This window comes from Alexandromys fortis, unplaced genomic scaffold (assembly GCF_014885135.2).
Source record: "Alexandromys fortis isolate MF-2015 unplaced genomic scaffold, M_Fortis_MF-2015_v1.1 scaffold_161, whole genome shotgun sequence".
Lineage (NCBI taxonomy): Eukaryota > Metazoa > Chordata > Mammalia > Rodentia > Cricetidae > Alexandromys > Alexandromys fortis.
Window position 1 is genome coordinate 2,066,785 of NW_026068073.1, and position 17,051 is coordinate 2,083,835.

A 17,051-nucleotide genomic window follows, 5' to 3' on the forward strand; every position below is an offset into this window, starting at 1 on the left:
CATTTAATCTTCACAGACACCCTAGGAGACAAGTGTTATGGTGACCCATTTCACAGATGGTAAAACCAAGAATGAGTGAGGTCAGGCCCCTGATCCAATCAACATCCCACATCTGGTCCAAATGAGCAAAGTCATACCTGAAGTCTTGTTCTGTCACCTAGGGAAAGGGACTCTGGGTGCCATGGAACTGTAGACTTTGGATTCTAGCCCCATTCCCCTTTTCCCATCATACTGTAAAGAGAGAAAGCCATACCCCTTCAGTGAAGGTTGGACCAACACTTTTTTTTTTTTTTTTTGAGACCGTGTTTCTGTGTATAGTTCTGACTGTCCTGGAACTCACTCTGTAAACCAGGCTGTCCTTGGACTTAGAGATCTACTTGCCTCTGCCTCCCTAGTGCTGGGAAAACACTGCTTTCTTAGTGTTAAGCAGGTGACCTCAGAGGGGGAGAGGCCCTGGATAACTGTGTATGTCAGTGTATGGAGGGGCTCAGCTCTGTCTCAGGTAGGAATGGGGCGGCTGGCCAGCGATGGGCATTCTTGGTCAGGGTCCTAGGCAGTCGGTCAGTAAGGACCTAGTGGGTAGTCCCAATGAGTCAGTTTCTTTTCATGTTTTCCCGGATCCACTCCAAGTAGCTGCAGACTTTGGTGTAGACGCCAGGCTTAGTGGTAGTATCACAGGGGACGTCACCCCAGGATACGATGCCCTGCAGGGCACCCCTGCAGACCAGAGGTCCTCCGGAATCACCCTGTGGGGATAAAGGGAGGTTTTCCTCAATATTTCATTCCATGTAGTGAGAGGATGAACACCTCATCCTCCTGCCTCAACTTCATAAGTGCTTCGATTACAGGTGTGTAGTGCCATGCATGGTATACATGGTGCTGCAGCTGGAACCGAAGTTTTGTGCATGCGAGGGGATTAACAACCGAGTCACACCCCAACCCACTGTCAACCTTATTCCCACTAACCACTGTTCCCCATCTCAATGAAGCCCCAAACCAACCTCACCCTAGGAAACTCCAACGTTACCCCAAACCCATCCAAGCCTACTCTGACTCAACATGACCCAACAGAGCCAACCCCCGCCCCCAGCTCTGTCTTGCACTCTCCAGCCCCACAGATGGCACTAAACTCAAGTTAGATTCCATCCACTCCACACATCTTCCCCATTCAAAATCAAACTGAACCTGTGCTCACCAAACTCAACCCAATCCCAATCTTTGCACTTTTCTCGCCCCTCCCCCAAGCCCAAACCATCCCGTGCCAACCCCAATATACTTCCCATCCTGAGTCAAAACAGATTCACTTCCCTTCTTAGCTCCATTCCGTGCTTCCCCAAACCATATGCTCCTCCCCATGTCCACATGTCTAACCCCCTTTCCAGTCTCACCATGATTCTAACTGCTCCTGGAATTCCATCCCATACCTAAACTTAGCATTGTCTCTGGTCCAAAGCAAAGAAAATTTAAGCAATCCTACTTGTCCTATTCTGTCTTAATTAGCTCCAGCTGTCAATTTGACACAGCCTAGGATCATCTGAGGAGTCTCAACTGAGAGGGTGCCATGTTGAGCACATCTGTAGGAAGTTGTCTTCATTGTTGGTCAGTGTAGGAAGATCCAGCTACTGTGAGTGGCACCATCCCCTAGGCAAACGGGACTTGGCTGTAGGCCACGGAGAGATGGCTCAGCAATTAAGATCACTGACTGCTCTTGCATAGCACCCACAAGGCAGTTCACAACTGTTTTGTAATTTCTATCCCAAGGCCCTTCCATGGATTCTGCTTTAGATTCACACCTGATTGCTGCCCTGCCTTCCCTCAGTGATGGACTGTGAGTTTGTAAGCTAAAGAAACTCTTTCCTCCCCAGGTTGCTTTTGGTCAGAGTATTTTACCGTGGTAACAGGAAAGCAGACTAGGATACTTCCTACCCCCACTCCCACTCCCACCCCCGCGCGCCTTTACCCAAAGTCCCCACTTGGCTCTGACCTCGCAGGAGTCGGTGCCACCGCCCTCTACACCAGCACACACCATGGTGGGCAACACTCGACCCGGGTAGTCCTTGTTGCAAGATGCCTCGGAGATAATGCTGATGTTGGCACAATGCAGCGTATCCGGGAGTCTCACTGAGGACAGATGACTTTCAGTATCATCTCTCCTTTGGTCCCTGAGCCTCCACCCAAGAACCCCGGAGGACAGTGTTGCTGGGATTCCTAGATCCAGCTCCATCCTTCCACGCACCTTGTGGCTTGTGACTCCCTGTGGTTCCAGGCTTGTTGTCTGACAATAGGCCCCAGCCTGACACCACACAGTCCTCGCCGGGAAATGGGCAACGCGTGGGCAGAGGCACGGGACGCACCTGCCGTGACAGCCGGGCAGGCTGGAGAAGTCGCAGCAACATAATGTCATGCCGATGAGTGCGAGCCTCGTAGCCCGGATGTGGGATGATTCGAGCGACCGACCGCACTTGCTCTGGACCATCGCGCTTGCGAAGGTTGTGCTCGCCCAGCCGGACTCTCATGAAGCTGGGTGGGCCAGCAGTTACCGGAAAGGAGTAGACAAAGGGGTCAAAGAGTTGACAACCTGCGATTACCTGACCCGTTGAAAACCTCAAAATCTCTTTTTCTTTTCTCGAGTTTTTGAAGCCAAAATGGTTCCAGCCATGGCCCCTCAAGAACCCACAAGTTTCAGGGTGCGTGCCTTTAACCCTAACACTTGGGAGGAAGAGGAAGGTAGATTTTTTGTAAGTTTTGGACCAGCCTGGTCTACACAGTGAGTTCTAAAGGAAAGGAACCTGGGCTATATAGTAGGACTTTAAAAAAAAAAAAAAAAAAACCAAACCAACCAACCAAACAAACAAACAAAAAAACCAGACAAACTAAGCCAGGAGTCCCAAGTCAGGCACACATGCACAACACATGCCAGATTTTCCCCTTCCCATCTTCAGAATAGGAAATTCCCACCCACTCGACCCCTCTCCCATCAGGGGCCCCAAAGATGGAATCTTTGCAGTCTTCTCTTTGCCCTTTAGAGGTGTAGAATCCACACCCCTTCCCACCAGGGCCTTTGCCTCGAGGTTTCCCATCCCTTAGGAACCAAGAACTTTGGTTACTTCCCCACCCAAGCCCAGCAGTCCATATACCCCAAACCTAGACCCTTGAGGTCGTAGCCACCCACAAGGCCCGCCATACCCTGCCTTTATACCAAACCTGGAAGCTTGAGGTCATAGCCACCCACAGGGCCCGCCATACCCCGCCTTTATACCAAACCTGGAAGCTTGAGGTCATAGCCACCCACAGGGCCGCCATACCCTGCCTTTATACCGGGTTTGGCAGTGAGCAGCAGTCAACACCCAGTGCGGGGAGATGAGGAAGGCGCCACAATTGAAACGGCCACGCTCGAAGAGGGCCACTTGCCATGGCTGTGAATGGGGCACACACTCCTCGCCCTCTAGTACCTTGTCACCGTCCTGAGCTGGGGAGAGACACAGAAGATCTCTGCATGAGCCCCTGCTTTGCAGCATCCCCACCCGCAGCTCATGCTATCTTCACTCCTGCTTTTCCCTTTGTTCCTTAAAAAATCCCTCCTTTAATCCCAGCACTCCAGAGGCAGAGGCAGGCAGATCTTTGAGTTCGAGACCACCCTGGTCTACAGAGTGAGTTCCAGGACAGCCAGGGAAACACATAGAAACCCTGTCTCAGAAAATAAAAAAAGAAAAGAAAAAAGAAAAGAAATCCCTGTTAGGGCTGGAGATGGCTCCCTGGGTAAAGTGCTTGCTGCGTGAGGACCTGAGTTTGGATTCTCAACACCCACATAAAAGTCTGGTGTGGCAGCCACTCCAGCAGCCCCAGTTCTGGAGTTGGGCAGGGGAGACAGGCTGATCCCAGGGTTTGCTGACCAGCTAGTGTAATGGTGAGATCTGTGAGACACAAAGAAGAGGAAAGATGGAGGGCTAGAGAGTTGGCTCAGTAGTGAAGAGCTCACGTTGCTTTTGCAGAGGACTTAAGTTCAAATCCTAGCAGCAACATGGAGGCTCACAACCGCCTCCAACTCCAGTTCTGGGGGACCTTCTTCTGGCTTCTGGGGACACCCCTCTCTCTCTCTTGTAAAGAAAATAACTAAAGCAAAAAGAAGTACGTAAGGAGAAGGAATGGAGAAAGACACTCAGTGTTACCTTCTGCTTCTCCCCCACTGCACAGGTGAGTGTACATGCATATTCCAAACACGCACATGCACATACACACACATCTCCCCACACTGCACAAGTGAGTGTACATGCATATTACAAACACACACACATCTTGAAACTGTGCATCTGGTTTTGACAGTTGCTGTCTGTACTTTCCATGAGGCGTTGACTCCTGTGTTTGCATGTCCATGTATGCATAGGCACACACATGTGCACGTAGAGCAGAGAACAATCCCCGGTGCCATTCCTCAGGCATGCACACCTTGATTGCAGAGGCTGGATTATTTTCGTGAACCTGGGGCTCTCTGCCTTTGCTAGGCCGGCTGGCCAGCAAGCCTCAGGAACCCACTGTGCCTTTCCCCACCCGGTGCCGCCTCACATACATGGCTTGTGACCCAGGTTCTGAGGCTCAAGCTCAGGTCGCCACCCTTGCACAGCAAGTAGCTCACGGACTGAGCTGTCTCCCCAGTCAGACGTTGATCTCTTGGTGCTTGTTTTCCATGAAGATAAGAGGGGCCTATGGGTGCCTTTGTGGGTGCCCATGTATGTGTGTGGTTGTACCTGGCACATTGTAACTCTTTGATTCTTCAGTGTGTTAAGGCAGGGTCTCACTCTGTTGCATAGCCTGGCTTGAAACTTACAATGGAACCAGGGTGGTCGAACACATGGCAGCACTCTCTCTTAATTAAGTCTTTCAGGTTCTGGGATTACAGTCATGCGCATTTGTTACTTTAAACAAAGGACACCCATTTATTTTGGGGGATGTCCATGTGGCTGTTCAGGTTCCTGACACAGGTATGGCCAAAGTATGGTAGACATCTGCACAGACCTAGTTACAACAGCCAACATCAAAACCACAGAATAAAGGCTGGAAACATGACTCAGCTGCTAAGTCCTTGCCTTGTGAGAGTGAAGGCCCACTCTCAGTCCTTAGGACCCAGGTAAAAAGTCAGGCACGGTGGTGCATGCTCTAACTCCAGTGCCTGGGGTCCGTGGGATCCCTGGAGCTCTCCGGTCAGCCAGCGTGGCCTAATCAGCATTTAAAAAGTTCTGTGTTAAAAAATTAAAGTGGGACTGGAGAGATTCACTAGTTCAGAGCAATGACTACTCTTCCAGAGGACCCAGTTGTAATTTCCATTTAATTTCCACGGCTCTCGCGACTCTAGTTCCAGGAGATTTGATGGCCCCTTTTGGTCAGGCTCCAGGCATGCACAAGGTGCACATACGTGAATCCAGACGAAACACTCCTCCACATTAAATAATAAAATAAAACAAGGCAACCGTGCCTGAGGAATGAGTAGATATTGACCTCTGGCATCCACAAGCAGGGACGCACAGTGTAAAGATGTTTTTACCTATAAGTCATTCTGTAGAACTCAGAGACACATCTGCAGAGCCAATACTCAGACATGGACAGCCCCCCTCCAACCTAGACCACATTTAGAGGCCACCAGATGTAGCAATGAGATTTCACAGTCAAAGCAGGAGAGACAGAGGAGACAGGATCACTGGTGTCTAAGGTCACTCTCTGAAGTTCACAAGGGGAGACCTGGCTCATGCTTCTGGATGGCAAGACACACACACACATACACACACACACACACACACACACAGAGAGAGAGAGAGAGAGAGAGAGAGAGAGAGAGAGAGAGAGAGAGAGAGAGAGAGAGAGAGGCACCTCATATAATGACATAATTGAGACATTTGAGGCCACAGTTCCTTATACTGAGCCACGTGGCCGCCCCACTCCTCGAAGGTCAAGACCATGACAGACACCCAACTCTTGGCTGTGTAACAACCAAGTCAAATGTCCACATTTCACCCTCTGTCCTCCAAGGTCAGGAACAGGGCCAAAGGGCCTGGGGAATTGTGGGAATGCGGATGTGGCAGAAGAGGGGCTTAGCAGAGGAAGGGTGAGGTCGCCTTGTGGAGGACAGCACTGGCTGAGCAGCTGGGCATCGGGCTGCACCGGGCCAGTCCCAGCTGGAGGAAGGCAGAGGCCCCGGCTGGGTGCAGCAGACAGCAGAGCCAGAGCACAGGGAGAGCCCAAGGGGAGACTTGCCTGCCATGGGGCAGGGCTCAGAGCCCTGGGCAGAGGTCATGTAGGGAGCAGGAGGATCGTTAATGGACACCCCCTCCAATTTCTCCAGGGCAGGAAGCATCAGGTTACACAGAAAATTTCCACAAGATGTGGCAGAGGTTGGTCTGGGGTTGGCCTGTCACCCAGGGTGACCTTGGTTTGGTAGCCACCCCTGCTTCCAAGCTGCTCCCTGGTAAATGAAGGCAACAGTGGTTCTTTCCTTCTCTGTGTGGGTCTCAAACTCAGCTGTTCAGACTTGACAGCATTTCTGTCTGTGCCATCTCACCAGACCCAAGCTTATTTGGGGGACAGATTTCCTCACTGAAGTGGAACTTACAGATTGGCGGGACTGGATGGTAGCCAGCCCATGGATCCTCATCTCCCTCCCAGCTCTGGAATTTTATAGGCATACGGCTGGTTTTTCATGTGGGTACTGGGGATCTGAACCCAGATCCTCCCAATTCCACAGAAAGTACTTTATCCACGGGGCCATTTCTGCAAGCCCTCTGCCTCGCGTGGTCATTATGTGTAGACCTCTGTGCCCTGCCTGGACTGTCCAAATTGTTCTGTCATGCTCACACCTCAGGGAACCTCACACTGAGTTTTTATAGAGGACAGTTGCCTCCATCCTATGGGTGGGAAACCAGGGTTGCAGAGTTGGGGAACTGGCAGCCACAGGATCCAGATCTAGATCCCGTGTTCTTGGTGTCTCAACCAGCTTGATTGCCTGTCCTGCGTGATGTAGTTAGGACTTCATGGTGACTGTCACCCCAGAAAGCACTCGAGCCCCAGAGAGGTAAGACAGTTTCCCCAAGGCTCCACAGCAATGAGGAATGGTCTTGGAACTCAGGTTCAAGCATTCAGGTGGCTTTGGGGACATTTGGCAGGTGACTCAGGTGGGGTGTCTCTGGGTGAAATATGGACTAGCAGGTCCTAGGTTGCAGAAACTCTGGAGAAGGGGCACCCCCGTTTCATCAGACCAGCACCAACTTTGGTGTCCCTCACCTGCAGACACGAGCAAGACGAAAGCAAGGAGAAACCACATTGTGGAGGAGGGTCCTGGGCTTGGAGACCTGGTGGCAGGGAGGACGGCAAAAACTGGGGTAAGGCTGGATCCATCTGTCGCCATCATTATGCCTGTAGAGGGAAATGCATCCCTGTTGTGCGACACACTTTTCTCTGTCTTTTGTGATAGTGTCTTCCTATATATCCTAGGCTGGCCTCAAACTCATGGTCCTCCAGCCTCAGCCTCCCGACTGTCAAGATGACAGATATATGGCACTATGCTAACCTAAGAAACTACTTTACTTCCCTGCGTCCCATCTCCCTCAGTGTCCACCCATGCTCTCCCCTGCCTCCTGTCTCCCGTGGCGTCCACCCGTGCTCCTTCCTGGTACCTATCTCGGTGGGGTCCTCTGTTCCTTTCAGCATTGAAGACCCCAGCATTACCCAATAACCCCTGGCTCTCTCTCATCCCCATGGCTCTATGGCTCCGGAGCAGGACTCACTCTGGGGTCCCCTCAACTCTATTACGCCTGTAGTCTGTCCCATACCCTGTACACAAAGCTGTAGGGAGCTAAGCTCCCTTCCTCCTTCCCTCCACTCTTCCTTTCTTTCCTCCTTTCCTCTGGGGTACCATGGCCTGACCTGGCTAACTGCACCAAGCCATGCCCCTGATCCTCACTGGTGAATTCTAGGAATGCACACCCCCTAAGCCACAGCCCCACCTCTTCTTTTACGATTCATTTGGAGACAGGGTTTTGCTAAGTTTCGCAGGCTAGTCTTGAACTCTCCACTCTCACACCTTAGCCTCTCAAGTGATGAATGACAGGTATTTACTACCACACCTAGCCTGACAGGGTCTTTCTACACCAGATCCTAGGGCTGCTCTCTCCTGCTCACAGCCTCCCACGGACTTCTGATGATAGACCCCAGATAAAGTCCCATATCCTCAGCAGTCCTTTGAGGGACAGAAATGTCTGTTCCTCTTCCAGCCTGCCAGGCTGGGTTTTGGGGACCCTTCCTAGGCACAGGCAGTGTGGACTTTGGTCCTGTAGTTCTCGCCCTGGCTCTGCTCAGCGTACCCCCCCTTCGACCTTGAATAAGCCTTCCCCTGACACTCTGTGGTGTCTCCTTATCAGACTGAGAACTCCTTTGGAGCAGACCCCGCTGACTGACCCTGGATTCCTAGGAACCACCAAGTGTTAGGATCTGGAGAGACCTCCAGGAGTTTGGGGGAGCGAATTAAAGTCTTTCTCATCTTGCATCTTGCTATTTACTTTTTCAGCTCAGCCTGACTCTTCCAAGACACTGTAACCCAGAGGGGATGGCATTAAGATCCTGTGGCATCCATCTTGCCCCTGCATGGTAGCACTGACTGCAGATACTGGGACCTGGCTGCTCCCTCTCCTCATCCAAGAGGAAGATGGAATTCAGGTCAGACCCTCCTGTCTCCAGCTCTGCTCAGTCTGGGACCTAGCACTGGGGACACCTCAGGGAAGTTGTTCTGAATTGATTTGACCTATGGTAACTGCTGACCATGTCCTTGGCTCCATGACAAGTGTTTCTAGGGACGTCCTCTCAAGTCCCTCCACCCCCTCTCCCCCTTCATTCCAGGCTCTCTCTAGAAGCTTTGAGACATTTCCTTGGTTCAGATTCAACTTGAAGCTACAGGAAAAGGACACAGAAGACCCAATGCCCTTGACAACTGGTCCTTCAGGGTTGTCTGTGCCTCCCAGAGACCAAGGCACTTTCAGGGTCCCCTCTCCACCCCACCCACTTCAGGGTCCCTTCTCCACCCCCACCCATTTTCCCAAGCTCTTTCTTCGAAGATCTCACCCCCTCCAGGTCCTCCAGTGACATCCAAAGCAGCTGGGATACCAGAAGGGGACCAGACATCTGAAAGCCTGCATTTATAAGCTCCTGGCCCAGCCTGGGTCTGGGTGGGGTTGGGTAGAGTGGAGTGAGAGGCAGTGGAAGGTGAGGTTTACAGGCTGGACGCCCTGGTGGCAGGTGCAATGCCAGACTAGGTTGGTCTAATGAGCATTTATTAGTCTGGAGTCATTGTCCGAGTCTGTAAGGAGGATTCCATCCAGGGGCAGTTCCTTGAAGGGAAGGGGCAGGAGGGCAAGTGCAGAAAACTGGAAGACAGCGAAACGCAGAGCCTGGGATCCCGGGTGGAGGTGTGGAAGCTGAATTCTAAAGCCATGCTTCTGGGGTCTGGGAGAGAGTTTTGAACTTGGATTCTGTTTTGTTGTCTAACACAGGTCTTGCCAAGCAGCTCAGGATGATCTGAGTTTGGGCTTGAGATCTATCAGCCCCAGTCTCCCAAAGGCTGGGATGACAGGTGTGTGCCACCATGCCGCACTGGAACTTGGGTCTGGATTTTTGTTAGTTTACGGGCTGAAGTGGTCTCAAATTCGGTTGTTATGACCTAAAGTCTACAGTGTGAAAATTAATTACTTTTATTTTTATTCATTAAAATATATTAAATTTGGGGCTGGAGAGATAGCTCAGTGGTTAAGAGCACTGGCAGCTCTTCCAAAGGTCTTGAGTTCAATTCCCAGCAACCACATGGTGGCTCACAACCATCTGTAATGAGATCTGGTGCCCTCTTCTGGCATGCGGGCATACATGGAGGTAGAATGTTGTATACATAATAAATAAATAAATCTTTAAAAAAATATATTAAGGGGCTGGAGAGATGGCTCAGAGGTTAAGAGCACTGGCTGCTCTTCCAGAGGTCCAGAGTTCAATTCCCAGCAACCACGTGGTGGCTCACAACCATCTGTAATGAGATCTGGTGCCCTCTTCTGGCCTGTCGGCATACATGGAAGCTGAACACTGTGTACATAATAAATAAATCTTAAAAAAATATATTAAATTTGCACACATGTGCACCATGTATCAACTGTGTCTTTCTAAGTTCATCTTATTGCTTTTATTTTGTGTGTGAGTGCACATGCGAGGTCGTGCACCAGTGCAGTGCACACATGCTAGCTGAGGTGCCTACACATCATAGCCCGTGGAGGTCAGAAGCTGTAGATTCCCAGGAGGGAGAGTTACAGGAGGTTGTGTGGGTTGCTACCGGACACCGGTGCTGGGAACCACGCTTAAGTTCTGTGGGAGCAGACTAGGTTCTCAACTGCTGAGCTGTCTCTGCAGCCTCTCTACCTTGTTTTTTGAGCAGATTCTCTCAGTTGGACTTGGAGCCCCCTGGTAGACCTAGACTGGTGTGGCAGCCGGCTCCAGAGACCCACCATTCCTGTCTCCCCAGGGAGTACAAACTCAAACTCCAGAGACCCACCCTTCCCGTCTCCCCGTGGAGTACAAGCTCAAGCTGGATTCTCACACAGGTTCTGTGGATTGAACTCAGGTCCTCAGGCTTGCCTGACAAGCCCTTTGTTCACTGAGCCGTGTCCCCACCCTAGAGAGTGTACTTTGAAGTCTGAGGTCCCATGCCTGGAGTCATCTGTGTCCTGGGCTCAGAGCTGTGACTAACTTCTGAGGCTCAGGCTTGTGTTCTGTATAGTTTCCTTCTTCTGGTGTCATCTCCTCCTCCTCTGGCCCACTATTCTGTCCCTACTGCCACATAAACTAGGTATGATAGCACATGCCTGCAACCCCAGCCCTTGGGGGCCTGAGGTCGAGGATCAGGAGTTCAGAATTTGCTTGCCCACACAGTGATCTTGAGGCTTACCTGGGATGCCCAAGACTTGCCTCAAACAATAACAGCAGCAGCAGAAAAAAAAAAAAAAAAAAAAAGAAAAAGAAAAAAAAAAAAAGAAACAGAGCCTGCTCAGAACCAGGCCTACTGTCATAAGGCTGTTTATTACAATCCAAGCACTTAGGAAGTGGAGACAGGAAGGTGGAGGTTTGATGTAGCCTGGGCTATTTAGCCTGAGGTAGGGTAAAATCCAACAAAACATCTGGACTCGGGACAGCCTGGCTTCTGGTTCTGGAATGCTACAGTGTTGGCCGTTGAGCATGTCCTCCGTGCTTAGTGCTCATTGAGGCTCTGTGTCTCGGTTCTGGCTTCCCAGGCGTTAATCTTGACTCCGGATTCTGCAACTGTAGACTGGAACCATCACAGAGATGATCCAAGGCTTCTGGAATCTGTGGCTGGCTCCTGGTGTCTCAGATCCCCGGAGGGCCTTGAGCAATAGCCTAGAACCTCGATAATGAGAAGGTTCCTCAAGCAGGAGGGACAGTGCTGAGGTCACACAGCCAAGCACGGCATCAGCTACAAGTTCTGTCCCTCCCTAGGTCTGGGAAGCTGTTGGCTTTATGGGACAAACCTGTGTGGCTGGCTCAGCCTCTCTGGAGCTACTGAACGCAGAGATCTTTAGAAGTCGACTTTCAGATTCCAGGACATTTTGTCTACCCATGTACTCAGAAACCCTGGAACCCAAGGTCTTAGAACTGTCCAGAATCACAGGCCTCCAGACACTCTAGAGTCCTGGAGCTTTGAATCTCCCAGTTTAAGTCTCCATCCTAGACCTGCAGACATCCTTGCCCCCCATGGCTAAACTAGTCTAAAAGTTCCCCGTATCCACTTGTCTGCCTCTCTCAGAGATGAGCTGGGATTTCTGTGGGACTTGGGCTGCAGCCCAGTGTTGTACTCAGATCATTGTGTCCTTGTCCCGTGCGCTGGCTCCTGGGCTTCTCTCCTTAATAGATAGAGTGAAGCACAGAAGGGGGCAAAGCTCCAGGACAGGAACCAAAAGCTATGGAGAAACCCTGTCTCGAAAATCAAAAAAAAAAAGAAAAAAAAAGAAAAAAGAAAAAAAAAAAAGAAAACCAAGTGTTCCTATTCCCAGCCTCTAGGTCTTGGAGCACCCTACCCTGGTGGTGGGGTGTGAGGCAGGGCTGTGAGGGTGGGTGAGGGAGCTCTTTGGGGGACAGCGACTTGAACTAAACTTCCCGCTATGATGCATGCTGCTGTGAGCATGCCCAGGCAGGTGCTGCACAGAGGGACAATCTAGGCACTCTCACACCCTGCCAAGTGCAGTCTGGGGCGTGGGCTTTGGAATGTGTCTGCACACCTCCTAGCGGTGACTTCATCTGTGTGTCCTTCCTGCCCCAGGCTGGTTGCAACCATCCTCTTGGGTGTCTTGGCTGACCCAGAAGACCTTGGGGATCAGGCTGGGTGCGTTCTTCCTCCTCTCTTTTTATACTTCTCCTTTTCACCTCCATATCTTCCTCCTCATATTCCCTCTCTCCCCCTCCCCTTCTCACTTTTCCATTTGTCTCCCTCTTTTCTTCTCTTCACATCCTTTCTTTCCTTTTCATCTCTCAAGGAGATTTTCTTTGATCAGCAGCTATGGCCCTAACTTTCAGACTCCTGCAGCCGCCTGCTTCCTGGTACCCCCTCCCACAATGTTTCCAGGACCCTGAAACTCTCTGACCTGCTGTCCCTACTGTTAGGTCTCAAACCCAGGACCCATGCTAACCGAGGTGCCTAACACATCACAACTGATGTTGGCTGCCAGGTTCCCCCAGCAGCTCTCAGTCCCTGCTGTTACAGGATCCTCGTGGCTGGCACCGGTCCCTGCCCTAAACTCCCCCCGCCCAGGGACTGGGATGTATTTTCTCTTCCCCCAACTGCTCTTCCTTTTATAATCTCAGCCATTTTGGCTACCAGCTCTTTTTGGCCCCTTTGGCCCTTTGACCTTTTGGTCTTTTGACCTCCTGGCTTCATGGTCTCCTTGTTCCTGGCTCCCCCTCTCCTCACATGACCTGGCTTGGTCCTACTGGTTGTGCCCTCTCTGGATCAATATGTTCTTCCTCATAGATACAATAAATTTTCTCCTCTGCCATACCTGCCATACCTAGGGTTGTCACAGTAGGGCAGTCATGTCCTTGGCCATACCTTGGGCAGCCACGTCCTCCGCCATCCCTAGGGCAGCCACATCCTCCTTTCTTTTCTTCTTTCACTCACTCATACATTTTCTTGGCCTTTCCCCCAGCCAGCCCTTTCCTGGTGACCTCTGCCAGGTCCCACATTTCTTGTCCCTCAGACTGGCTTCAGCTCTCCTTCTAACCTCGTACTGGTCCGTCACCATACCACCTCACTGCCTTCTCTCTCTGCAGTCTGTCCACTCGGTCATCTCCATGGTCCTACACCCTCCTGGCTCTCAGACCTTCTCTGATGTTTCCATTATCCCTGGGCATGGACTCCGCCCCTCAGTCTGGAGTTTCAGGTTTTCAGGGTGTCTTTGTTGGAGACAGTGCCCATGTATCCTGGTGCCCAGGGAGAGCAGATGTCTCAGTTGAGGGAACCTAACCATTCTTTATTGGCGCAGTTGTTGATGAATTCAGAGACTCAAACTGGATTCACAGAACCTGGCTCAGACCCCATTTTATTTACTTATTTTCTTGTCCATGGTGTGTTTGTGTGTGTGCATGTGTGTGTGCGTGCATGTGTGTGTGCACAGGTTTGTGCATGTGCATGTGTGCGTACGTGTGTGCATACATGCGTGCATGTGTGCATGTGTATGCACCTATGCACAGAGGCCAGAGGTTGACCGGTGCCTTTACCCTTCTTCATTGTATTTTTTGCTACAGGGTGTCTCCCTGAACCCAGAGTTTACCTGACCATTTAGAATGGCTGGCCAGTGAACCTCAGGGATCCTCCTGTCCAGGTCTCCTTAGTGTTTTGATTCCATGTGTGTCTCACTTTTATGTGGGTGCTGGGGATGGAATTCAGGGCCTCACATCTGTGCCACAAGTACTTTGCCAACTAAGTTATCTCTCCAGCCCCCATTTGGTGGCAGGATCTCAGGTATCCCAGGTTGAACTTGCTACATAGTCAAGGTTGACCCTGAACTTCTTTCGCAATCCTCTTGTCTCCAGCCTCCCAGGGCTGAGTTTACAGGCGTGTAACACCAGCCCTGATTTATGCCCAGCTGGGGATTTGGGACTCTGTGCATCCTAGGTGAGTGCTCTACTGACCTGAAAGCCCTGGATAAATCCAGACCTCTCCAGCAGGAAGAAAATAGCCAAAAATCCAAGCAGGAAGAGAAGAATCAGGAATCTAGGATTAGCCAGTTTAGTGACTGTTTCAGGAACTAGCTGAAGATGAAGTTAGATTGTAATCTTGAGAATAATCTTGAGAAATGAGTTTCCCCCTTGTGATTGTCATTGTAAGGTGTTTTAAGAACTAGCTGGTAATGACCTTGGGAGTGGTCCTGAGAGGCGTGGGGTTGCCCCCTTGTAATCTTCACTGGTATTTTCGGAATTTCCTGTGACACACTCCAGGCCAGTTCCGGATCACTGGGCTATGGTTTCTTCCCTTAAAAATTGCTTATCACTGGGCTGTGATTTCTTCCCTTAAAAATCGCTTCTCCCAGTTACTCCTGGTCGAACTCTCCCCCTGTGTGGGTTGTGAGTCTCGGCCCCAGTGCACTGGTTCCCATCTCATCATCATTAAAGCCTCATTTGATTGCAGCAAGGACGGTCTCTCGTGAGTTACTGGGGGGGTCGTGTTATCCCGAGACTTGAGTGAGTCTCCCGAGCACTGGGGGTCTTTCAGACCCAGCTGCACCCTGAACCTTTGTTTATTAGTCAATAATTTGGATGCCCTGGCACACCTGTCTCTCATCTGAGTCTCTTTTAAGAAACATTAATGAGGGGCTGGAGAGATGGCTCAGTGGTTAAGAGCTTTGCCTGTTCTTCCAGAGGTCCTGAGTTCAGTTCCCAGCAACCACATGGTGGCTCACAACCATCTGCAGTGAGATTTGGTGCCCTCTTCTGGCCTGCAGGCATACACACAAGTAGAATACTGTATACATAATAAATGAATAATTAAAAAAAAGAGACATTAATCAGAACAGTGCTTGTGCTGGCTCCCACATTAAGGTTTTTTTCTTTTTTCCCTGAAACACAAGGTTACTTTTTCAAGTTCTCATAGTAAATGACGGTGGTTAGATTCATTGCACACAAGTAGGCTGTGCATGAGAAAGACTGTCCCATGCTTCAAGACACAGATGTTGGGGGCTAAGAGCCTTGTCACACGATCACAAGACTATACAGTAAAAGTACAGCTGATAGGTTCATAGATAAATCTTCAGGAGTATGATCTGGTGGGGAACTCGGTCTACAGAGCTCCGGGAACACCTATCTTTTGGATAGTCACTGTCAATTCTGTAGAAATTCCGCGAAGCCATGGCTCTTCTCCCTTCAATAATGGGATTTACCCTGAAATATCCCAGCAGTGTATAAATTATTTATTGAGATAACTTCTTCCTGCATGGGCAATGAGGTGGGGCTCTGGAGTGAAAGCATTTACTCAGCCAAACCTTTTTTCTTTTCTTTTTTTTAAACATTTATTTATTTATTATGTATACAATATTCTGTCTGTGTGTATGTCTGCAGGCCAGAAGAGGGCACCAGACCTCATTACAGATGGTTGTGAGCCACCATGTGGTTGCCGGGAATTGAACTCAGGGCCTTTGAAAGAGCAGGCAATGCTCTTAACCACTGAGCCATCTCTCCAGCCCCCCCAAACCTTTTTTTCTTATGGTCAAAGCTGTAGAGAGTTAGTCCCCCAAAGTATCCTTATCACAGAGAAAGGAGCTCTGCAAAATATGTGGTCACATAAGAACCTTAATAGGAACAGGTACTGAGTAGGGGAGACAACATGTCTGCTCTGACTGATAAACAGACATGGGTGGCCTGAATTCTCTAGCAGCAGACTCAGGATGGTGTAATCTACCGGCCTTTGCTCTATTCTAACAAGCTATTAATATTCTGTATCTACCTGTCACTTTGGTTTCAATTAACACAAGATCATAGCCTAGGAGACTGTTTATGCCTTTACCCCTAGCGAGACAGGAAAAAGGCTTGAATCACTAAACCAGCCCCAAAGAAAGAAATTTCTTCTCACCTGGGTGCCAGAAGGCACCCTGCTGGGGCTGGAAGTCAGTAAATTCCCTTTGGGAGATGCAAATCAAGCACTCTCACCTTCTCTGCACTGGTTACCATGGTTACTATGGTTCCCAGCCACCTCGGCAGGAAGCGGAAGTGCTCAGAAAGTGCAAGAGCCCTGCTGTGCTTTTCTCTACAATTATTAATCAGAAGCTTCTAGCCTAATTAGTCACACTTAAGAAATGTAGTCAGTGCGCGAAAACCTCTTCTTTGAATTTTGTATTAATTTAAAGTTTCATTCTTAATCAATCCCCCTGGTGTCTGCAGGGGAGCCTCGCAGTCACACTCCCCCTCTGTTATTCTTTCGGTCCCTGCCCTAGCCACGCCCACTCCCATAACCTCTGACCTGCCCGTCGCCATCTTGGGACCCTTCCTCTTTCTGCTTCCTTGGCGCGCGCACGCGTTTTCTCTGTCTCTCTCTTCTTTTATCTCTTTTCTCTTCTTTTATCTCTTTTCTCTGTCTTTCTCCCTCTTCCTTAATAAATACTTATGGCTATTTCCTGTGTTTATGTGTCTGTTACCTGCCGCCACCATGGGCCAAGGAAGCGTGTCCTCCTGTAGCCGCTTTCTCAAGGCGGGCTCTGCTAGCCTGCCCGGGGATCATTTTTTAAGAATAACAAATGGTGCCGCGTGACTCCCGAACTGGGTTCTTTTCCACTTCGCCGGCCTACGACCCACTTGTTCCATCTACCTGGATGCAGCTCCTCCAAACAACAAATCAACTAATCGTGAGTGTCCCCATCTCAGCCAGCTTAATCATCTCTTCTAACTCAAGGGATTGACCCTTGAGCTCCCGGCAACCCTTCACGGTTTTTAGGGATGGGAGAACCTCCAACCGTGGGCCTTCAGGGCCTCGGTTG

The 17,051-nt window shown here is 50.3% G+C and overlaps 1 protein-coding gene across 1 annotated transcript; it reads right to left on the reverse strand.

Moving 5' to 3' along the window:
- Nucleotides 1-593: 593 nt before the first annotated feature.
- Nucleotides 594-7,309, reverse strand: Klk15 (kallikrein related peptidase 15). Its single transcript, XM_050121493.1, has 5 exons — nucleotides 7,270-7,309; nucleotides 3,319-3,469; nucleotides 2,237-2,520; nucleotides 1,985-2,121; nucleotides 594-746 (listed from the first exon to the last, which is right to left on the reverse strand). The coding sequence occupies exons 1-5, from the start codon at nucleotides 7,307-7,309 to the stop codon at nucleotides 594-596; spliced, it is 765 nt and encodes a 254-aa protein (XP_049977450.1).
- Nucleotides 7,310-17,051: the final 9,742 nt, after the last annotated feature.